Raw genomic sequence first — 23,703 nt, 5'->3', positions numbered from 1 at the left:
GGAGGCCAGGGAACCTTGGCTGAGAAGAGGTTTTGACAGACTCAGTATCTTCTTCTGTCCTCTCACTGACGGTGATCGTCACCATCTGCGTGCAGGTGTTCCCGGGTGTACTGGAGCACCACGGATGCCCGCAAGCGCTGTGTGTACACATGCAAGATCGTCGAATGCCGTCCTCCGGTGGTAGAGCCAGATATCAACAGCACTGTTGAACATGATGAAAACAGGACCATCGCTCACAGTCCACCATCTTTTGCAGGTTACTCTTTAAAAAATGTTTTATTGGAATATAATTGCTTTATAATATTGTATTAGTTTCTGCCATACATGGAAGTGAAATCAGTTATAGGTATACATATATCCCCCCTCTTTTTTTAGATTTCCTTCCCATTTAGATCCCCACAGAGCATTAAGTAGTGTTCCTGTGTTATGCTGTAGGTTTTTATTAGTTATCTTTTTTATATATAGTAGTGTATATATGTCAATCCCAATCTCCCAGTTCATCCCACACCCTTCCCCCTTTGGTTTGTTCTCTACCTCTGTGTCTCTATTTCTGCTTTGCAAATAAATTTATTTGTACCATTTTTCTAGATTCCACATATAAGTGATACAGTATTTGTTTTTCTCTTTCTGACTTACTTCACTTTGTATGACAGTCTCTAGGTCTATCCGCATCTCTGTAAATGGTACTGTTTCGTTGCTTTTGAATGGCTGAGTAATGTTCCATTGTATGTATGTACTGTATCTTCTTTATCCATTCCTCTGTTGATGGATACGTAAGTGGCTTCCATATCCTGACTATTGTAAATAGTGGTGTAATGAACACTGGTGCATGAATCATTTTGAATTATGGTTTTCACCAGGTATATGCCCAGGAGTGGGATTGCTAGGTCATATGATAGTTCTGTTTTTTTGTTTTTTTTTTTTTTTGAGGAACCGCCATACTGTTCTCCACAGTGGCTGTACCAATTTATAATCCCACCAACAGTGTAGGAGTGTTCCCTTTTCTCCATATCTTCTCCAGCATTTATTATTTGTAGATTTTTTGATGATGGCTATTATGACCAGTGTGACGTGATATCTCATTGTAGTTTTGATTTGTATTTCTCTAATAGTTAGTGATGTTGAGCATCTTTTCATGTGCGAGTTGCCATCTGTATGTCTTCTTTGGAGAAATGCCTGTTTAGGTCTTCTGCCCATTTTTTCATTGTTTGTTTGTTTTGATACCGAGCAGCATGAACTGTTTGTATATTTTGGAGATTAATACCTTATCAGTGGCTTCATTTGGAAATGTTTTCTCCCATTCTGAGGATTATCTTTTCATTTTATTTGCAAAAAAGTTGGGAGTTGAATTTGATTTGAGGGAATGCTGTGATTGAAGGGTAGGGAAAAGGCATTGCTTTGTGAGGTGGCATTTGTTTCTGTTTTGGTATTTATCTGATAGCTGGCTTTTTCTTGGCTCATTTGTTTGATTTTTTTTTAATTAAACTTTTTTAGTAAGAGTTTTTATTTCTTGCCACAGAAATTTCACCTAAGGAAAGTCAAAACACAGCAGAAATTGTAAGTCCTCCATCACCAGATCGACCTCCTCATTCCCAAACCTCTGGTTCCTGTTTCTATCATGTCATCTCAAAGGTTCCTAGGATTCGAACACCTAGCTATTCTCCAACACAGAGATCTCCTGGCTGTCGACCACTGCCTTCTGCAGGTAAAGGACTTCACTGACCTACTCGACCCAACAAGGTCAGCTCAAGATTAGTTTGTAATTCTTTCAGGCAACTTTATCTTAATGACATTTGCCAATTGAAAGTGTTGATTTTCTGTTACCTGTTAACATACACAGCCAATGTAGCCAGAGACTACAACACATTTATCCTATCTGTAACAGATTTTGTTACTTTTTCTCTTTCATTTAGGAAGCCCTACCCCAACCACTCATGAAATAGTCACAGTGGGTGACCCTTTACTCTCCTCTGGACTTCGAAGCATTGGCTCCAGGCGTCACAGTACTTCTTCCTTGTCACCCCAGCGGTCTAAACTCCGGATAATGTCTCCAATGAGAACTGGGAGCACTTACTCCAGGAATAGTGTTTCCTCTGTCTCCATCACAGGGACCACTGCAGATCTTGAGTCAAGTGCCAAAGCAGTTGATCATGTCTTAGGGCCACTGAATTCTAATACTAATTTAGGGCAGAACACTCCCACCTCTTCAAATTTGCAAAGGACAGCAGTTACTGTGGGCACTAAAACCAGTCACTTGGATGGCTCTTCCTCTTTAGAAACGAAGCATTCCAGTGCTTCAGACTTGACATCCAAGAGCTCTTCTTTGAAGGCAGAGAAGACCAAGATGCTGAGTTCCAAGAACTCAGAGGGATCGGCCCATAATGTTGGTTACCCTGGCATTCCGAAACTGGCCCCACAGGTTCATAATGCAGCAGCTGGAGAATTAACTGTTAATAAAATGGGCACTTTTGCTGACCTTTCTTCAGTGCCATTTTCTTCTAAAGAGGGCCTCCCCTTCCCACCGCTCCATCTGAGAGGGCAGAGAAACGAGCGAGACCAGCAGACAAATGGCAGCCAGTCGGCAAACCCCAGTCCTGATGAAGATGCCGAAGTCAAAAGCTTGAAACTGTCTGGAGTGAGCAGCAGGTCATCCATTGTCAATGAACACGTGGGAGCCAGCTCCAGAGATAGGAGACAGAAAGGGAAAAAATCTTGTAAAGAAACTTTCAAAGAAAAGCATTCCAGTAAACCTTTCTTGGAACCTGGTCAGGTGGCAACTGGTGAGGAAGGAAACCTAAAGCCAGAGTTTGTTGATGAAGTGTTGACTCCTGATTTCATGGGGCAACGACCATGTAATAATGTTTCTTCTGAGAAGATTGGGGACAAAGCCCATCCTATTCCAGGAGTCCCCAAAGCTCCATCCATGCAAGTGGAAGGGTCTGCAAAGGAATTACAGACGCCCCGGAAACGCACAGTTAAAGTAACACTGACACCTCTAAAAATGGAGAGTGAGGGTCAGTCCAAGAACACCCTGAAAGAAAGTAGTCCCGTTTCCCCTTTGCAGATAGAGTCTGTGTCTCCGACAGAACCGGTTTCTGCCTCAGAAAGCCCAGGAGATGGTCCTGTGGCCCAACCAAGCCCCAATAATACCTCATCCCAGGATTCTCAAAGTAACAACTATCAGAATCTTCCAGTACAGGACAGAAACCTGATGCTTCCGGATGGCCCCAAACCTCAGGAAGATGGCTCTTTCAAGAGGAGATACCCCCGCCGCAGTGCCCGGGCACGCTCTAACATGTTCTTTGGGCTCACCCCACTCTATGGAGTAAGATCCTACGGTGAAGAAGACATTCCATTTTACAGCAGCTCAACTGGGAAGAAGCGAGGCAAGAGGTCCGCTGAAGGACAGGTGGATGGGGCGGACGACCTGAGCACTTCAGACGAAGACGACTTATACTATTACAACTTCTCTAGGACAGTGATTTCTTCAGGTGGAGAGGAACGGCTGACACCCCATAATTTATTTCGGGAGGAAGAACAGTGTGATCTTCCAAAAATCTCACAGTTGGATGGCGTCGATGATGGGACAGAGAGCGATACCAGTGTCACAGCCACAACTCGGAAGAGCAGCCAGATTCCAAAAAGAAACAGTAAAGAAAACGGAACAGAGAACTTGAAGATGGATCGGCCTGAAGACGCTGGGGAAAAGGAACATGTCATTAAGAGCTCAGTTGGCCACAAGAATGAGCCAAAGATGGATAACTGCCACTCTGTGAGCAGAGTGAAAGCCCAGGGACAGGATTCCTTGGAGGCTCAGCTCAGCTCGTTGGAGTCAAGCCGCAGGGTCCACACAAGCACCCCTTCAGACAAAAACTTACTGGACACCTATAACACTGAACTCCTGAAGTCAGATTCGGATAACAACAACAGTGACGACTGTGGGAACATCCTGCCCTCGGACATTATGGACTTTGTCCTGAAGAATACTCCGTCCATGCAGGCTTTGGGTGAGAGCCCAGAGTCCTCTTCGTCAGAACTCCTCAACCTTGGTGAAGGCTTGGGTCTTGACAGCAATCGTGAAAAAGACATGGGTCTTTTTGAAGTGTTTTCCCAGCAGTTGCCGACGACGGAGCCTGTGGACAGTAGTGTCTCTTCCTCCATCTCAGCGGAAGAGCAGTTTGAGTTGCCCTTAGAGCTGCCATCAGATCTCTCCGTCCTGACAACCCGGAGTCCCACAGTCCCTAGCCAGAACTCCAGTAGGCTAGCTGTGATCTCAGACTCACAGGGAGAGAAGAGAGTAACCATCACAGAAAAAGCTTCCTCTGAAGGTGACTCCTCCCTGCTGAGTCCAGGGGTAGACCCCAGTCCCGAAGGCCACATGACTCCCGATCACTTTATCCAAGGTCACATGGATGCAGACCACATCTCCAGCCCTCCCTGTGGTTCCGTGGAGCAAGGTCATGGCAACAATCAGGACTTAACTAGAAACAGCAGCACCCCTGGGCTTCAGGTACCTGTTTCCCCTACTGTTCCTATCCAGAATCAGAAATACGCACCCAACTCCACCGATAGCCCTGGCCCGTCTCAGATTTCCAATGCCGCTGTCCAGACCACTCCACCCCACCTGAAACCAGCCACTGAGAAACTCATTGTTGTTAACCAGAACATGCAGCCACTCTACGTCCTCCAAACCCTTCCGAATGGAGTGACCCAGAAAATCCAGCTGACCTCGTCTGTAAGTTCAGCCCCCAGTGTGATGGAGACAAACACGTCCGTGTTGGGGCCCATGGGAAGTGGCCTCACCCTCACCACAGGACTCAACCCGAACCTGCCAACATCTCAGTCTTTGTTCCCTCCTGCTGCCAAAGGCTTGCTCCCCATGCCTCATCACCAGCACTTACATTCCTTCCCCACCGCTACTCAGAGTAGCTTCCCCCCCAACATCAGCAGTCCTCCTTCGGGCCTACTCATCGGGGTCCAGCCTTCTCCGGACCCCCAGCTTTTGGTTTCAGAAGCCAGCCAGAGGACAGACCTCAGTACCACAGTAGCCACTCCATCCTCTGGACTCAAGAAAAGACCCATATCTCGCCTGCAGACCCGAAAGAATAAGAAACTTGCCCCCTCTAGTGCCCCTTCCAACATTGCCCCTTCAGACGTGGTTTCCAACATGACACTGATTAACTTCACTCCCTCCCAACTTCCGAATCATCCCAATCTCTTAGACTTGGGGTCACTGAATACTTCATCTCACCGAACTGTCCCCAACATCATAAAAAGGTCTAAATCTGGCATCATGTATTTTGAACAGGCATCCCTGCTACCGCAGAGTGTTGGGGGGACCACTGCCCCAGCGGCAGGCACTGCTACCATAAGCCAGGATACGAGCCACCTCACGACAGGGCCCGTGTCTGGCCTGGCCTCCGGTTCCTCTGTCCTGAACGTTGTATCCATGCAAACTACCACCGCCCCCACAAGTAGCGCATCTGTTCCAGGACACGTGGCATTAACCAACCCCAGGTTGCTGGGTACCCCAGATATCGGCTCCATAAGCAATCTTCTAATCAAAGCCAGCCAGCAGAGCCTGGGGATTCAAGACCAGCCTGTGGCTTTACCGCCAAGTTCAGGAATGTTTCCACCACTGGGGACGTCACAGACTCCCTCCACGGGCGCGCTGACCGCCACACCCAGCATCTGTGTGCTCCCGTCTACCCAGACCGCTGGCGTCACAGCGGCTTCACCTTCCGGGGAAACGGAAGAACACTATCAGCTCCACCATGTGAACCAGCTCCTCGCCAGCAAAACCGGGGTTCTCTCTTCCCAACGGGATCTTGATTCTGCTCCAGGGTCCCAGGGATCCAGCTTTACCCAGACAGTAGATGCTCCTAATCCCATGGGCCTGGAGCAGAACAAGACTTTACCCTCAGCTATGCAAGCCAGCTCCGCCTCTCCAGGGGGTTCACCATCCTCCGGACAGCGGTCAGCGAGTCCCTCAGTGCCGGGGCCCACGAAACCCAAACCAAAAATCAAACGGATTCCGCTGCCTTTGGACAAAGGGAGTGGCAAGAAGCACAAAGTTTCCCAATTGCGGACCAGTTCTTCTGAAGCACACATTCCAGACCAAGAAGCCAACACGACACCCCAGACCTCAGTCACAGGGTGAGAGATGCGGACCTCGGCTCCTCGGGGTCTGAGGGATTTCATGCTCTGGCTTAGAGGCTGTTGAAGTGGTCTGGGAGGGACACGCCTTTGCCCAAGTTGCATTAGTCAGGTTTTCTGGGCTTTGACTTTTTTTTTTCTCTCACAGTGGTAGTTTATAGAGTAATATTAAGTTCCATTCATGGCAGTTTGTCCCGTGAACAGAACCACATCTTTAATCACTCTCTGCTCTGATTTAGAACAGTGCTACTGTTTGCTCATGTTTCTTTTTGCTGAGGCTCAGTTAGGAGACTTAAGGGATGATTGATTATTCCTGTCTGGAGGGCAAAAACCACCTGTTGGAGATCCTCCTGATGTCCTTTTCTGAAACATTATCATTAAAATATACATACAGTACACAAGTGAATTTTTACTTAGGTATGCACCCACAAGGCTGCCATTTAGATCATAATGTAAAATATTTCTAGTGTTCCAGAAGGCCCCCGGTGTCCTCTCTTAAGTCAGTACCTCCTCGAGGCAGTCACTGGCTAGGTTAGACATACTGTACCTGTATCACCACAGGTTAGTTTTCCCAGCCCATACATTTTATGTGATCCTGTTAGAGTCATTTCTTTAGACAGACCTCCACGTTGGGTACATATTTACTGTTGTTTTTCCTGAAAAGATCCAAACGATTCTGTTCCAGGACTCCAGGAACAGAAGCTGAGCAGCAGGATACAGCTAGTGTGGAACAGTCACCACAGAAAGAGTGTGGGCAGCCTGCAGCGTGAGTACAAAACTTAGTTACCTAAGATGAAACCTTCAGCTCTGTCCACCTCATTTTAGAAAATAGTCCTTCCTGATTTGTATTGATTTTTTTTTTAATGGAATTAATACATGCTTGCAAAAAACCATAGAATTACTTAAATAGTAAAGATTCCACATTCATCCTGCTTGCCCCCTTCCCAGTTTATTGCCTAGAGGTAATCATTGCTTGTAATTTGTTTTCATTTCATGCCAACATTTCTGTGCATATTGATTTACAGGATGTACACATGAATATGTATATACCCTTTTTACATAAAATGAATAATGCTGTACATACCATTCTGTACTTTTTCTTCGCCTATTGTATTGTGTACATATTTCTATGCCACTTCATTTTTTAATGACTGCCTCCAGGTCCATTGTGTAGACGCTACAGTAATTTAACTAGTCTCCTGTTGATCTGCATCTGGATTGTTTGCATGATTTATTTAATTTTAAAAAGTGAAAACTGGTGTGGATTACTGGCTTGCGCAGCCTGCTTTTGTTTTTAACTAAACCAGCTAGCTCACTTAAGCAACTCCAGAACTGCTTCTAACAAGTGTCTTTTTTTTTTTTTTCTGACACTTAAGGGTATGAGAAGAATTTCAAGAACACAATCTACAATTGCAAAAGCAGAAACTTAATGTCAGTGTTTGGGGAAGAATCTCTCAAAAGATAGTTGATGTTGTGTATCATACAGTAGTGTGGTGGTGTGTCCATTGGGCAGGTTGTACACAAAGCATCCATGGTTCATGTCTGGTGTAACTGACAGCTGTATGGCAGGTTGTGGACAGTTTTTATCTTTGAATTGAAGAACTTGCTGGTATTGCATCTCCTGTTTGGTTTTGTTTTCATGTAGGCAAGTGGCTGCTCTTCCTGAGATTCAGACAACACAGAATCCAGCACATGAACAAGAAAATTCAGGTATGTGGGTGGGTAACATGTTAGAATCAGAATTTCAAAGCCAGAAGCACTATAAAAATCACCTTGGGACTTCACTGGTGGTTAAGACTTCATGCTCTCAATGCAGGGGGCCTGGGTTTAATCGCTGGTCAGACAACTAGATACCCCATGACGCTGCTAAGACCTCCTAGGCCACAACTAAAGATCCTGCATGTCACAACCAAGACCCCGCACAGCCAAATAAATAACTAAATGTTAAAAAAAAAATTTAAAAATTGCCTTCTACACCTATTGATTTTCTAGATTAAAGGAAAAAGAAGTCAAAACTCTAAAAAACTTACGTGATTGACCAAAGAACAGCAGACTAAGACCTATACTATAAATACTCACAAGGAGCTGCCTCCATCCTTTAGTTGTCACTAGTGAAAACCAAGAACCATTCTTACTATATAATATAGCCAGATTTAGGTTATGACACCAGATACATCTCCATAGAACTGCCATCTGTCCTGGTAAATTTCATCGGTAAACAAGTAGTCACTTCAAGACTAGAGAGCTCTGGATATAAGTCTTTGCCCTTTCCCATTGAGGGGATTCCTGGAAGAAAATCAGGTAGAGAAGATGCTTGGGCATAGGGTTTGGGCAGTAGTCACATTCTGCTGATTTGCTGATTCCTAGAGGGGAGTGATATGTCTGTGTCAGCGGGCAATTTGAAGGGTAGTGGCTGAGTGCAGACTCTGGAGCCACGTAGGTTGAAATCCCAGCTTTACCACATTAACTGTATGAACTTGGACTCCTTGACCTCTCTCCATCTCAGTTTTCTCACCTTTAAAATTAAGATAATAATGACACCTGCCTCACTGAATTGTTCTGAGGTTTATCTGAGTTAATATAGAAAGTTCCTGGAAGCATGCCTCATACATGTTAACCATTGTTGTTTTTTAGCTTTGACTCTATTGAGGGCAATTACTTAGTGTAAAATGGCCAGATTGTGATTATAGAAACTCACTAGAGAGACAGTATAACTTCATGTAAAAATATGTGTGTATATTCTTGTTTTTGTCATTTTCTAGCTCTAACCTCAGGCAAGCTGCTCCACTTCTTTGAGCCTCAGGTGTGTTATCTGTAAATGGGAATGATAAAGCCAGCTGTGAAATATTGTTAGGTTTAGAGATGATGTGTGTAAAGAACTCAGTACGTGTGTGCTGTGGCATCCACTCTGGCCCCCGTTTTCCCCCTCACAGAACCTAAAATGGTGGAAGAAGAAGAAAGTAATTTCAGCTCTCCACTGATGCTTTGGCTCCAGCAAGAACAGAAGCGGAAGGAAAGCATTGCTGAGAAAAAGCCCAAGAAAGGACTTGTTTTTGAAATTTCAAGTGACGATGGCTTTCAGATATGTGCAGAAAGTATTGAAGGTGAGTGGGTTAAATTAGGTCAGCCTGACAGCACAGGCTGTGTTCAGCCAGGGCTGCACTTGATCTGTAGGAGTACCATTTATGCGGGCAGCTCCGTATATGACAGTTTGGATTGGAGACACTAGAAGGCAAGAGGCCACTAGTTAGAGTATTGTTGCAGTAGAGATGTCAGGTAAGAAAGCCCACTTACGGAAGGAGAGGAAAGGAAAGGAGGGAAGAACAGACACATTCGTGACTGCTTGGAAGTAGAGGGCAGAGAGAGATGAGTCAAAGATGACTGGAGATTCAGGCCTGGGTGACTAAAAAAAGTGATATGTAAAGCAAACAAAAAAATAAGTGTGCAAGTTCTATATAAGATGTATTGAGTGCAGAGCATAGAAAGAGAGATCACAGACTCAAGTTAGAGGTGGAAGGGATTGTGAAGGTTTTCTGGTTGTACCCCTTAATTATAAGGAGCTGAGAGGTTGTGATCTCCTTCCCACAGTCCTGGTTAACCATTATTGCTGTTACTGTGTTGGTTAGGGGTACAGGGAGCAGAGTTCATACCACATATTCAGGTTTGCGACCTAAACTACCCTCTAGGGAAATGAGTGCTTGGGGATCAGGGGTCATTTTCAGAAGATAGGCATCTCATCACTGCTTTTGCATCCTTTGTAATAGAAAGGAGCCCTGCTGGGTGAGACACCTTCCCAGCTTTCTTTTCACTGAACTGATTTAAACTAAAAGCAACATAAAGCTGATTTAGCAGGGAATATTTTCACTACATTGGTGTTGAGATGTTTGACTGAAAATCTTCTCTAAAAAAAGCAGATTCTTATTTTACATTGCAGTATAATCAATTAACAGTGTTGTGATAGTTTCAGGTGCATCGCAGAGCGACACTAACTGAGTGTCTTACTCCCTTACAGACGCCTGGAAGTCGCTGACAGACAAAGTCCAGGAGGCTCGGTCCAACGCCCGCCTGAAGCAGCTGTCATTTGCAGGTAATGCGGCAGAGGTCATCTTCCGCCTGTTTCAGTATCCTCTGGTAGCTATGACGCTAAGCGACAGGGTTGATTCTACTAAAAAAAAAAAGTCATCCTCCTTTAAAAAAAAACCATTTTTCACACTTTATTGAGACATAAGCCTTATACTACACAGTTTACCCATTTAAAGCATACAAATCAACGGCTTTTAGTGTATTCACAGAGCTGTGCAAGCCATCACTACTGTATAATCCCAGAACATTTCCCTCATCCCTGAAAGAAACCCCAGCCCCACTGGCGGTCACTCCTCGGCCCCAGCCCCAGCCCCGCTGGCGGTCACTCCTCGGCCCCAGCCCCAGCCCCGCTGGCGGTCACTCCTCGCCTCTGTCTCTCTGGGTTCACCTACTCGTACATTTCCTGCAGAAGTGACTCATACAGGACGTAGCCTCTTGTGCCTGGCTGCTTTCATTTAATATAATTCTTTCAAGATTTCTCTACTGTAACATCACCTCAGTACTTTATTCCTTTTTTTTTCTTTTTTACAATTTTTATGGTAGCAAAATACACATAACAAAATTTTTTAATTAGAAGTAATTTTAAATTATCTGTAAGTATACACTTCAGTGGATTAAATACAACCACCCTGTTGTGTAGCCATTGCCACCATCCATCTCTATAACTTCGCCATCTTATTTGTTTGTTTATGTTTTTGGCCGCGCTGGATCTTCGTTGCTGTGTGTGGGCTTTCTCTGGTGGCGAGTGGGGGCTGCTCTCTAGTGCAGTGCACGGGCTTCTCATTGTGATGGCTTCTCTTGTTGTCGAGCACAAGCTCTAGGGCACATGGGCTTCAGTAGTGGTGGTGCATGGGCCTAGTTGCCCCGTAGCATGTGGAATTTTTCCAAACCAGAGATTGAACCCTTGTCCCCTGCATTGGCCAGCAGATTCTTTAAACCACTAGGGAAGTTCATGTAACTTTTCATCTTGTAAAACTGAAACTCTGTATCCATTAAACAGTGACTCCCTATTCTCCCCTTCCTACAACTTCTGGTAGCCACCATTATTCTTTCTTTCCATCTTTGTGATTTTAACTATTTGAAGCACCTCATGTGAGTGGAATAGTTCAGTGTTTGTCCTCTTATGCCTCACTTAGTACACTCAGCATAATGTCCCCGAGGTGCATCCTTGCGTGTTGCAGAACTTCCTTTTTCAGGCTGAATAATATTCCATTTAATGTATATTACATTTACTTTATCAATTGATCCATCAGTGGGCACTTAGCTTGCTTCCCAGTTTTTGATATTTTGAATAATTCTGCTGTTAACATATGTGTACAGATATCTCTTCAAGACTTTGCTTTCAATTCTCTTGGATATATATCCAGAAGTAGAATTGCTGGATCTTATAGTGATTCTATTTTTAATTTTATGAGGAACTGCCATACTGTTTTCTACAGTGTCTATATCATTTTACATTCCCACCAGTGATACAGAAAAGTTCCAATTTCTCCACATCCTCACCAATACTTCTTGTTTTCTGTACATTTCCCTAATCACTTGAGAGGTTGAGCATCTTTTCTTGTGCTTATCAGCCATCTATATATCTTCTTTAGAGAAATGTTTATTCAAGTCCTTTGTCTATTTCTTCATAAGATGTTTCTTTGTTGTTGAGTTTCAGAAGTTCTGTATATTATGGATAATAATTCCTTATCAGATATGTAATTTGCAAATATTTTCTTTAATTCTGTGGGCTGCCTTCTCTTTTACTTTGGGGATAGTGTCTTTTTTGTTTTTTAGATTGGTGAGGGAGATACTTTGGGGGCAACAAAATATGTTTCACAGATTCTGCTCTGTCCAACTGTGGTGGTCATTGGGTGAACTAAAAAATTTGTATGTGGCCTCTCTTGGGGTCACTTTGAACTGAATATTGATAATACACGTAAGATTCTGCTACTGGGAGTGGAACTGCTGGGTTTATGGTGACTCTGTGCTTTGATTTATGAAGAACTGCTAAGTTGTTTTTCCAGTGTGGCATCACCATTTTACATTTCCACCAGCAATATACAATGATTCCAGTATCCATATCCTTGTCAGCACTTGTTAGTGTCCGTCTTTTTGATCATAGACTTCTTAGTGAGTATGAATTGGTATCTCATTGTGTTTTTGTTATACTTTCTTTTTAAAGTTGAAATAGATTCATTGGTATTAGATTTCAAATTAAATTTAGGCAGTGTAAAAATATATCACACGGCAGTTTCAAGCACAGTTACAGATTTTAATTAATCTAGGGTGGGAGAAAACCTTCCATTCACCCTGACTCTTCTGTATCTAGCCCCCTCTCTAACAGTCTCCTTTCAGATTGCTCCTGGAAAGGAAAATGAGTGAGTACCTAGAGGAATTTTCTTTATAATATTTTTGTTTTAAGAGGGAAGAGAGGACAGAGAAAGACAAATGTATGATATCACTTACGAATGTGCTGTGAACATTTCCTTCTTCAGGGGATCTTCCCTACCCAGGGATTGAACCCACATCTCTTAGGTCTCCTGCATTTCAGGCCAGTTCTTTACTAGTAGTGCCACCATGTGGAATCTTAAAAAAAGATGATACAAATGCACTTATATACAAAATAGAAATAGACCCACAGACATGGAGCTTCCCAGGTGGTGCTAGTGGTAAAGAACCCACCTGTTGCAGGAAATGCTGGATTGGGAAGATCCCCTGGAGTAGGGCATGGCAACCCACTCCAGTATTCTTGCCTAGAGAATCCCATGAACAGAGGAGCCTGGCAGGCTACAGTCCATAGGGTCACAAAGGGTCGGACATGGCTGAAGCGACTTAGCACACACAGACACAGAAAACAAAGTAGTAGATGCTGGGAGTGAACCACGCTGATCACTGTGCTCCGTAATCCAGAACCTGTCTATCATTCTCCATCTCCCAGGCTACCGCCTTGTCCTTGTCCTCACACCCTTATGTTCTAGAGGCAGCTATCAGTCATTCTGAAGGAGATAGAACAGAGTGATGAGAGAGGCTGACACAAGGGTAGGTAATTGCTGGCAGGGAGTCTTTTCTAGATAGAGTGGTCAGGAAAGGTGTCTTTTGAGGTGACATTAAAACTGAGACCTTCCTGTCTCAGGTACCTTCCAGTTGTGTTCACCTTTGTTTTCCCAAGATTCTTTCTGCCACAGTGGGTAGACGGAACAAATGCAGGTGATACAGTAGGGGATCAGTAAATATTTGTTGGACAAGTAAGTGAATCACCCACCAGAGACTAGGCTGTTCCTACAGTACTGTATCCTACACATTTATCTGGCTGCTTTTACATTGTGAGGTTTGTGTATGTAATGTACCTCCTTATGCCAAGGGCTCCTTGGAAACAGGCACCATGCATAACTCATCTTTCTTTTCCTGTTATTGACACAATGTCTAAGCTCATTGTAAGCCCTCTAGTAAATGCAGAGTTACTCAGACTAAACCTTAAAATGAATTTTGTGAAAATACCCGTAAGTATCTTTTTAATGGCTTTTTCTGTCGGAATGCACAGGAATCTAAAATGCTAGGAAGAAATTCTTGGGAGAAACTCAATGTTCTTTAGAGAAAAAAGTGGGACTTGCCTGGCGGTTCAGTGGCTAAGATTCTGTGCTCCCAGTACAGGCAGCCCAGCTTTGATCCCTGGTCAGAAACTGGATACCATATCCTGCAGCCAAGAGTTTGCTTGGTGCAACTAAAAATGCCTCTTGCCACAGTGAAGACTGAAGATCCCATGTGCTGTAACTACGACCCAGTGCAGCCCAATATATATATATTTTAAATGCTTGTCATTGCCTTTTATGGCTTAAGCTCTTATATTGTCAACTTGTGTTTTATACTTGTATAGGTTGAGTTATAATCAGAACAATAATTTTATCATAAGAATGTTGTTTATCTGGAGACTTAACTTTCTGCTTGCCTCTAAAACCAAATTATATCCCTTAGAATATTCTTAAGTAAAGTGGAAATTAGGCATCTAATAATAACTTTTCCCTTTTTAGAAAAATTATCCAAGATGTAAAATTTTACAAGTTGAAAAAATTAACTACCACAATAACAAATTCAAAGGTAGGATGAGGTTCCACCTCCTAGAAGTGATTGTTAACATTTAAACACAGACATCCTTTGAGGCATAACATAAGGCCCCCAAATTACACTAGGATTACATCTCTATAAATATGCTTTAAATAAGCTATATGTCTGTTGGAATTACATGTATTCTAGCACAGTTAGGCCTGTGAAATATATATCTTATCTGCAATAGACACCATTATTATTTTGTTATCTATTAATAATCAAAAACAATAATTGTACATGAAATAATACTGTTTGCTTAATTAGCTATTTGCTAGTGTCAAAAAGAGGGATGGCAGTTATTACTCTGTCCCATTCATTAATGAAGGAAGACAATCATTTCAGAAAGCCATCTATGCCAGCAGACTTACATAAATGTTGTTTTTTTTTTTATAAAAAGAAATTTTAAAAAATAAAATGAAATAAGAAGTGCTCATTAGTGGATTAAGACTTAAGAGTAAAGCAAAGTGGCTTTTGGGTGTATTTCTCCATACAATCACCGTAATAACATGGAAGAGAGTTCTCTGTTAGGGTTTGCCAACATTCCCTATAGATTTTAGTGAGGTGCCTGTGTGTATGTGTATGAGCTTATAGAATCCAGGTGCTCCATTGCTGCTGCTACTGCTAAGTCACTTCAGTCGTGTCCGACTCTGTGCGACCCCATCCCTGGGACTCTCCAGGCAAGAACACTGGAGCGGGTTGCCATTTCCTTCTCCAACGCATAAAAGTGAAAAGTGAAAGTGAAGTCACTCAGTCATGTCCGACTCTTCCCAACCCCATGGACTGCAGCCTACCAGGCTCCTCCGTCCATGGGATTTTCCAGGCAAGAGTACTGGAGTGGGGTGCCATGGGCTTCTCCGAGGTGCTCCATTACCTATAAACAAAAATGGAGTCATAGTTAGAGTTACACAGTCCAAGGTTCAAATCCTGTCACACTAGCTAGGTTACCTTAGGTGTGAATCTAGATTTACTTTCCTTGAGATGAGGCTAGTAACTCCTGCCTCATCTCATAATTCATGGTCACTGTGACCTTGTAATGAAATACCACAGCATTTCCCATGTACACAGGACCATAGAAAGGAAAATAGTCCAGAATTTGACGGCATGCTTTTTTCAGTGTCACAAGTGTTTTCCATATGGATCTATATCCACATTATTTTATTGGCTACCTAATGCTCATTTCTAGCTCATCTTTATATAATTCACTCTTGAGCGGCCCCTGGCAGAGTTGTTCCCTAGCTTAGGCATTTCTGTGATTGTATGTGGCTTCTGTTGGCTGGGCTCCTCACTACCCTGGTGCCTTCGATCCTACAGGTGTGAACGGTTTGCGGATGCTGGGGATTCTCCATGACGCTGTTGTATTCCTGATTGAGCAACTGTCTGGTGCCAAGCACTGTAGGAATTACAAATTCCGTTTCCACAAGCCAGAGGAGGCCAATGAGCCCCCACTGAACCCTCACGGCTCAGCCAGGGCTGAAGTCCACCTGAGGCAAGTTCTGTTCTTTTCCTTAAGCAGTGCGGGGTCCTGATTTTATCGTCTACTGGTATAATTATTTTCCCACTTAACCTCTGAGACTTCCTGTTAATACTGTCCTTCATTGGTTCTACTGAACTGTCTCTCTAAACGTATCTTAATCTTTTGGCTCCAGGAAGTCAGCATTTGACATGTTTAACTTCCTGGCTTCTAAACACCGGCAGCCTCCCGAGTACAACCCCAATGATGAGGAAGAGGAGGAGGTACAGCTGAAGTCAGCCCGGTGAGTCTGGGGTGGAGAGGGGCCATCAGAAACACTCTTTGTGAATGAAATCATACCATTTGCAGCAATGTGAATGGACCTAGATATTATACTAAGTGAAGTGAAAAAGAGAAAGGCAGATACCATATGATATCATTTATATTATGTGGAATCTAAAATACAATACAAATGAACTTATTTTACTAAACAGAAGCAGACTTACAGACATGGAAAACAAACTTACAGTTACCAAAAGGGAAAGGGGGTAGGGATAAATTAGGAGTCTAGGGTTAGCAGATACAAACTTCTACTATATATAAGATAGGTAAACAGTAAGGTCCTCCCATATAGCACAAGGAACCATATTCAATATCCTGTAATAAACCATATCCTGTAATAAACCATAAAGGAAAGGAATATGTAAAAGAATATAAAGTAAAATCACTTTGCTATACACCAGAAATTAGCACAGCATTGTAAATCAACTATATTAAAAAATAAAGAAATATTCTTTGCTTCCCTCTCTTCCAGTTTTGCTTGGATCAGAATATCCCAAATAATATTTAAGAAGAGGAATATAGTTTGTGTTGAAGTAGCAGTAGCTGGCTGGCAAAGAGAGAAGAATATGTTACAGAGGAGAAACTCAAATAACTATATAAGATGTCTATTTTATTCAACTATGGTATACTCTGTCAGCTTTGGGTGTACCACCATAGGTTTCATATATAACATATTATAGGCATAATTTTATAAGGTGGGCTTCCCTCATGGCTCAGTAGTAAAGAATCCATCTGCCAATGCAGGAGCCTCGAGTTTGATCCCTGGGTCAGAAGGATCCCCTGGAATAGGAAAATGGCACCCCACTCCAGTATTCTTGCCTGGGAAATCCCATGGACATAGGAGCCTGGCGGGCTACAGTCTGTGGGATCACAAAAGAGTGGGACATGACTTAGCAACTAAGCAACAATAAATTTTTTAAGTCACTTGTTAGGCTTAGCATTGAACACACAGTGTAGTCACATGCTCTAGGACCCTTTGATCCAAGACTCGAAACTGGTGATTTCCTAAAGAGAATTTATTAATAACGAGCCTTCTTTCTTTAGGAGGGCAACTAGTATGGATCTACCAATGCCCATGCGTTTCCGGCACTTAAAAAAGACTTCTAAGGAGGCAGTTGGCGTCTACAGGTATGGCTAAAATTATAGAAAGAACTCTAGAAAACTAATGAAGTTTTCCAAAATCAAAGTGGACCAAATGCTGAAGTCACCTCCTTCATTCAGTAAGTGAGGTTTTTATCAGTATTACTAATTGAACCTGATGTCCTGGGATCCTGGAGCTCCTTGTGTTGAACAAGGAATTTAACACAGTGAGCATTAATGTACTGCTACTTCTGGTCGGTTACGGAATGGAGAAATCTTTAATCCTTGGCAATTTGTTAGAATGATTAGTATACTCAGGTGGGTCCAGTTTTTCTCTCCCAAGTGTCTATCTCTCCTGGAGAAATGGTGACCAAGAGATTCTACTGAATAGAGCCAATAGAAATAGAGACCAGTAAATCTCTTCTTAGACCTGGAGATTTTATTCATGTATTCACACATTTAACCTTATTTGCAAAATCGGCAGCTGATGTCTTTTCCATCTTTATGCCCTAGGTCTCCCATCCATGGCCGAGGTCTTTTCTGTAAGAGAAACATTGATGCAGGTGAGATGGTGATTGAGTACGCTGGCAATGTCATCCGTTCCATCCAGACTGACAAGAGAGAGAAGTACTATGACAGCAAGGTGAGCTGCACGCTTGCACTCTCCAGCTCTTTGGTTATAGAAAGGGGCCATCACCTACACAGATGGCCCCCAGACCCCAGAGGAGTTTGTGTATTTTATTAATTAGACACTGTTTTATTAAATTTTGACATCTCTGAATTTGTGGTGGGCCCAGTCCACTCTAGGGATTAGCACACAAAGATACTCTTTGCGATTTGTCTGAATGGATCCCAGGATCAAAAGCACATTGTGACGCAAGCTGTAGGTTTCTCTTGCGGAGACATTAATAAATCTGTGGTCCAGTGCCTGTAATCTAGGAATTTCTCGTGGAAGCATCTTGAAAGATGGGAGAAATCCAGAAATTTTACCAGAAGGAACTTTGTTCGTCAATGGCTAAGATCACATCAGAAAAAGGTTGGGTGTTGTCCAGCCTGAGCTGTAATCAACGCCAGGCTGTTCTCTGTCCTCCTTCCTGCAGGGTATCGGCTGCTACATGTTCCGGATCGATGACTCTGAAGTGGTGGATGCCACCATGCACGGGAACGCCGCCCGCTTCATCAACCATTCATGTGAGCCCAACTGCTACTCTAGGGTCATCAACATCGATGGGCAGAAGCACATTGTCATCTTTGCCATGCGCAAGATCTATCGAGGGGAGGAACTCACTTACGACTATAAATTCCCCATTGAGGATGCCAGCAACAAGCTCCCCTGCAACTGTGGTGCCAAGAAATGCCGGAAGTTCCTAAACTAAAGCTGCTCTCCTCCCCAGTATCGGAGTACTAGGACCCAGGGCCTCCACTGCGATGCCGAAGGCCTTTGCCAGCAGCCAGGTATTCCAGGATTGAGCGGGCACAGTTGAGGGGCCTCTGTGACAGCTGGGTTCCCTTGGGTCCCATATTCACATTCTACATGTGATCATAGTCCTGGAGAGAGATGAGGTCTAGAAGAAAAGATCCATGATCGGCTTTCTACTGGGGCCCCTCTGATTGTGTGCCGTTAAAAAGTGGGAGAAGGGGTCCCTAGCAGACTTGCCTGGAAGGAGCCTGTAGAGGGTTAGTTGTGTAGGGAGATTGGCCTGAGCACCTCCTCAGAAGTTGCCATCCTCGTCTTGGCGTTTCCCGAGCACCTGTAATCGAGGGGTCAGGCACAGCCCTGGTGCGGGGTTGGTTGGAGACCTGACAGGTTGCCAGCCGGGCCCAGCCTGTAGCCGTGTGTTGAACAAAGAGAGACGGTCTGGTGGTTTTCCCTACTATCCTCCCAGTTGACAGTTCCCTTCTGGTTGGGAGACAGGATTCTTAGCACCTTTGGTGTCAAAAGCTGTCTTGGGGTTGTGCCAGTTCATTACCAAACATTGAGCCTGTGGGCTTTAAGCGGGAGTGTCAGCCCCATGAGCCTTATCTCAGTCAGTCACCTTCCTAGACAATAGGAGCGGCTTCCCTTTCATTCCTTCTCTTCACTCCACTTTCTCGTTTCCCCATTCTGCATCCCACCGCTTTCCCGTTCTCTCTGGGTGGTAGGGAGAGTGACTCCTGTGTAAGAACACTCCCTGTTGGGCATAGGATGTGCCTACAAGATGTTCCCTGAGCCTGTAAGCACTCCCAGTGGGAAAGTGGACAGGAGCCATTGGCTGTAACCAGACAGAATTTGGAGATGTTTTCATAAAGCTCCACTGAGAGTTTTAAAGAAATATATGTAGAAGAGGAAGATTATTTAAATAGGATTTGAATCATGCAACAGTCAGAGTTTCACAACCAGGATGACCCCTGGGTCCCATTCCTAGGACATGGTAACTTTATTTTCCCCTTGTTAAGACATAGGAAGACTTAATTTTTAAATGGTCAGTGTCCAGTTGAAGGCAGAACACTAATCAGATTTCAAGGCCCAAAACTTGGGGACTAGACCACCTTGTATTGAGGGACCTCTGCCACCTGTGCAAAATCTGTGGCTAAAGCAAATGAAATGAAATGACACTACTGCCCTGATTACTCCTTAGGATGTGGTCAAAACAGCATCAAATGTTTCTTCTCTTCTCTTCTCTTCCCCAAGACGGTGTCCTGAACCTGTTAAATTAAGTCATTGGATTTTACTCGGTTCTGTTTACAGTTTACTATTTAAGGTTTTATAAATGTAAATATATTTTGTATATTTTTCTATGAGAAGCACTTCATAGGGAGAAGCACTTATGACAAGGCTATTTTTTAAACCGCGGTATTATCCTAATTTAAAAGAAGATCGGTTTTTAATAATTTTTTATTTTCATAGGATGAAGTTAGAGAAAATATTCAGCTGTACACACAAAGTCTGGTTTTTCCTGCCCAACTTCCCCCTGGAAGGTGTCCTTTTCGTTGTTTAATGTGTAGCTTGTTTGTGCCCTGTTGACATAAACGTTTCCTGGGTTTGCTCTTTGACAATAAGTGGAAAAGGAAGGTGCCCCCAGCACCATCGGGCCACTCCCCTCCTTCCCTCGTCAGAGCTCCTGAATGGCTGCGGTAGGGTCTCGACACAGCGGTTCCTCCTCCTCTTGCCCGCCTCTCTCCCTCCTTCCTGGCACAGCCCAGTGCTGAGAGGTGAGCGCCAGCACTTCCCTGTCTTTCCTCCTTCAGAGTTATCAACCAAGCTGAATGGCAACCTGATGTTTTCCATCACCATCTGCCTCGTAGGTCACCTCGTCCCCCCCCTCTCTGCCCACCAAGTCCTCACGCCTGCAAAGACCCCCTGGGTCCCCCCATGCCCTCTTTTGGGCAGCCCGTTGAAACTGAAGCACAGTCTGACCACTCACGATAACGCAGATGCTCCTCGGCCTGTCAGCCACGAGGTTTCAGAGCAGCGTAGTCCAGTGGAGGGCAGGGCGCCTCTTCTCACCACAAGCCCATTCCTCCGGAAGGAAGTCTAGCAAAGCAATACGACTCAGCCCAGCGCTCTCTGCCCCGGGACTCACGGCTCTGCTGTGCCTTCCACCCTGGGCTCCCTGTTCTTCCGTGACCTTAATTAAGAACTTTGGTGGCTCTGCTGGAACACTGTCACTGTTTCCTCTGTTGTGCAGGGAACCCAGCACTGTGGCCAGGATGGCAGAGACTCCCTGTCATCTCAGAGAAGTGCCAGCAGGGGCCTGGGGCAAAGCAGTCTGCCCAGACCTCACCTCCCTTCCTCCTTTTGCCCGTGAACAAGATACAGTGGCCCAAGGGGTTCCACTGGTGTCTGGTTTCCTTTATTATTGCACTGTGTGAGGTTTTTTTGTATATCCTTGTATTCCTTTTTCTTTTTTTTTTTAAAGAAAAAAAAAAAAAAAACCTTAAGCTGCATTTGTTACTGAAATGATTAATGCACTGACGGGTCATGAATTCACCTTGAGGAAGACCCAAAGGCCAGTCGGGAGTGGGGGAAACTCAGCTCAGTAGACCTAGTGACTGCCCTGCTAGGCCGCGCTGTACTGTGAGCCCCCTCCTCATCTCTTTCTACCAACCCCAAACCCTGAGGCCGGGGAGGGACCCCCAGCTTCCTTCTCCTGCCAGCTGCAGATGGTTTGCCTTGCCTTTCCACTCCCTGTCAACCACAGAAATGAGGAGTTCCTCCTAGATCTCAGCCTTGAGTCCATTGCCAAAATTCAGCGTACCTGCCAGCAACTTGGGGATTAAGCTAAGGTTTTCCCTGCAAGAGGGAAAGAAGGCGGGAAAAAAAACAACCACAAAACCGGCATAGCTATCTCCAAGACACCTCTGAGTCTGTTGTGAAAGTGACCAAGGGGATCTCCGCACAAAAGTGCAGACTGAGGAACTATGGTGGGTTGTTCCCAAGAATCCCCTAAGGGGCACTCCTAATCCCTAGGGGGTCACAGCTGCAAACCGGGTCAGTTCTCAGTGAGAGAGCCAGCTCACTTACAGCTTTGCTGCTAGAACCTCTTGTGGCTGCATTTCCTGGTGGCCAGCGACAACTGTGTAACCAGAGGAGCTGCATGGCGCTGACCCTTTGGCCGGAACTTGGTCCCTTTGGCTCCCTCCGTTACCGTCCGCCACCTCCAGCCCAGCCCCTCCTGTTTTTAGACCAATAACCAGAATCAAGGGGGAAGCCCTGGCAGCTTTATATATATATAAAAGTTTTCAACCAGACTCCTTTGCCGGGATCCACTCCGCCACCCCGCTTGCCTCTGTCAACCCCCCCGGCCAATGCTGTGAGCACCATGCAGCTCCCTTGATTTAAAAAAAAAAAAAATACAACAACAACAAAAAAAAACAACAAAAAAAAACCTTCTAATGAATGTATCTTTCTAAAGGACTGACGTTCAATCGAATATCTGAAAATACTAAAGGTCAAAACCTTGTCAGATGTTAAGTTTGATTTGGGATTTTTTTTTTTTTAATAGAAATCAAGTTGTGGGTTTTTTGGTGTTTGTTTTTTTTTTTTTAAAGGAAAAGCGGGTCATTGCAAAGGGCTGGGTGTAATTTTATGTTTCGTTTCCTTCATTTTAAAGCAATACAAGGTTATTGAGCAGATGGTTTTGTGCCGAATCATGAATACCAGTCAAGTCTCACACTCTGAAACCTTGCAACTTTTTTGTTTTGGTTTTCAAATAAATATAAATATGATATATATAGGAACTAATATAGTAATGCACCATGTAACAAAGCCTAGTTCAGTCCATGGCTTTAATTCTCTTAACACTATAGATAAGGATTGTGTTACAGTTGCTAGTAGTGGCAGGAAATTGTCAGTCTGGCGCTCCTCTGATCCCCCCACATGGGAGGAGACTCCAACTCTAAGGGGATGGTAAAGCAGTCCATTCCCGGGATCAGAGAGAAATGCAGAAATGGTGTCACCTGGGTTTTTTCTGCCTGTGAATGTTGCCAGTCAGTACCTGTACTCCTTGTTTCTCTATTTTTGGTTATGAATGTTGGGGTTACCACCTGCATTTAGGGGAAAATTGTGTTCTGTGCTTTCCTGGTATCTTGTTCCGAGGTACTCTAGTTCTGTCTTTCAACCAAGAAAATAGACTTGTGGTGTTTCTTTTATTGAACTTTTAACAGTCTCTTTAGTAAATACAGGTAGTTGAATAATTGTTTCAAAAGCTCAACAGAAGACAAGCTTCTTTTCTAGGAATAAGACCTTTCTTGACAACTTTATCATGTATAACAGATCTTTCGGTTTTGTTTTTTTTTTTTTCCCTTGTGTTCTTCCAAGCTTCTGGTTAGAGAAAAAGAAAAAAAAAAAAAAAAGGAAAAAAATGTGTCTAAAGTCCATCAGTGTTAACTCCCTGTGACAGGGAAGAAGGAAAATACTTTAATAGTTCAAAAAATAATAATGCTGAAAGCTGTCTACGAAAGACTGAATGTAAAAGTAAAAAGTGTACATAGTTGTAAAAAAAAAGGAGTTTTTAAACATGTTTATTTTCTATGCACTTTTTTTTATTTAAGTGATAGTTTAATTAATAAACATGTCAAGTTTATTGCTGCACATGGTTGAACTTTCTTTTGGCTTTGGCTGAGGTGGGAGGGCTGTGGCCCATGACCTGATTACAAAATCTCTTCCACAGTCCTTTCTTTTAAGGTGGAATCTTGAAATCATTCCCTTCTGTCAGGTCTCACTCTACACTGCCTCTCTTAATCGTATTTTCTTCTCTTGTTCATCAGTGATATATATTTGGGACCTAATTAACTCTGGATGTGAGGAAGGGGTCAAGAGAACAAAAGAATAGTTCCTTTACTTCCTACAAATACCCAGTCTTCATCCACAGGCAGTCAGGCATTGGCTTCTAACAATTTCTTCCCAAATCTGTGAGTATAAAGAAAACATTTCTGGGAGATGGACAGTACCCTCTCTCTTGGCTCCACTCCACCTTAAAGCTGAAATGGGATTTACTTTTTCTGTTTCTCCCTCAGACTGG

General features: G+C 43.8%; 1 protein-coding gene and 1 long non-coding RNA gene across 6 annotated transcripts in view; one reads left to right on the top strand and one right to left on the bottom strand.

The window, feature by feature from the left end:
- The window catches only part of KMT2A (lysine methyltransferase 2A), an 80,342-nt gene extending 57,069 nt beyond the window's left edge, over positions 1-23,273 (top strand). For all 5 annotated transcript variants that reach the window (XM_070473511.1, XM_020886686.2, XM_070473509.1 and 2 more), the window contains 12 exons: positions 96-256; positions 1,520-1,705; positions 1,914-6,156; positions 6,842-6,922; positions 7,802-7,866; positions 9,090-9,260; positions 10,169-10,243; positions 15,640-15,814; positions 15,975-16,082; positions 17,165-17,248; positions 17,714-17,843; positions 18,301-23,273. In XM_070473511.1, the coding sequence (XP_070329612.1) occupies positions 96-256; positions 1,520-1,705; positions 1,914-6,156; positions 6,842-6,922; positions 7,802-7,866; positions 9,090-9,260; positions 10,169-10,243; positions 15,640-15,814; positions 15,975-16,082; positions 17,165-17,248; positions 17,714-17,843; positions 18,301-18,576 (5,755 nt within the window). In that variant the 3' untranslated portion in view covers positions 18,577-23,273. The remainder of the gene's footprint in view (positions 1-95; positions 257-1,519; positions 1,706-1,913; positions 6,157-6,841; positions 6,923-7,801; positions 7,867-9,089; positions 9,261-10,168; positions 10,244-15,639; positions 15,815-15,974; positions 16,083-17,164; positions 17,249-17,713; positions 17,844-18,300) is intronic.
- Positions 17,618-22,023, bottom strand: LOC139037165 (uncharacterized). The gene is made up of 3 exons (XR_011490002.1): positions 21,705-22,023; positions 20,605-20,714; positions 17,618-19,885 (listed from the first exon to the last, which is right to left on the bottom strand). It is a non-coding gene; the product is annotated as an uncharacterized lncRNA (long non-coding RNA).
- Positions 23,274-23,703: the final 430 nt, after the last annotated feature.

This window comes from Odocoileus virginianus, chromosome 10 (assembly GCF_023699985.2).
Source record: "Odocoileus virginianus isolate 20LAN1187 ecotype Illinois chromosome 10, Ovbor_1.2, whole genome shotgun sequence".
In the NCBI taxonomy this organism is placed as follows: Eukaryota; Metazoa; Chordata; class Mammalia; order Artiodactyla; family Cervidae; genus Odocoileus; species Odocoileus virginianus.
This window is presented reverse-complemented; position numbering and strand designations above follow the sequence as displayed.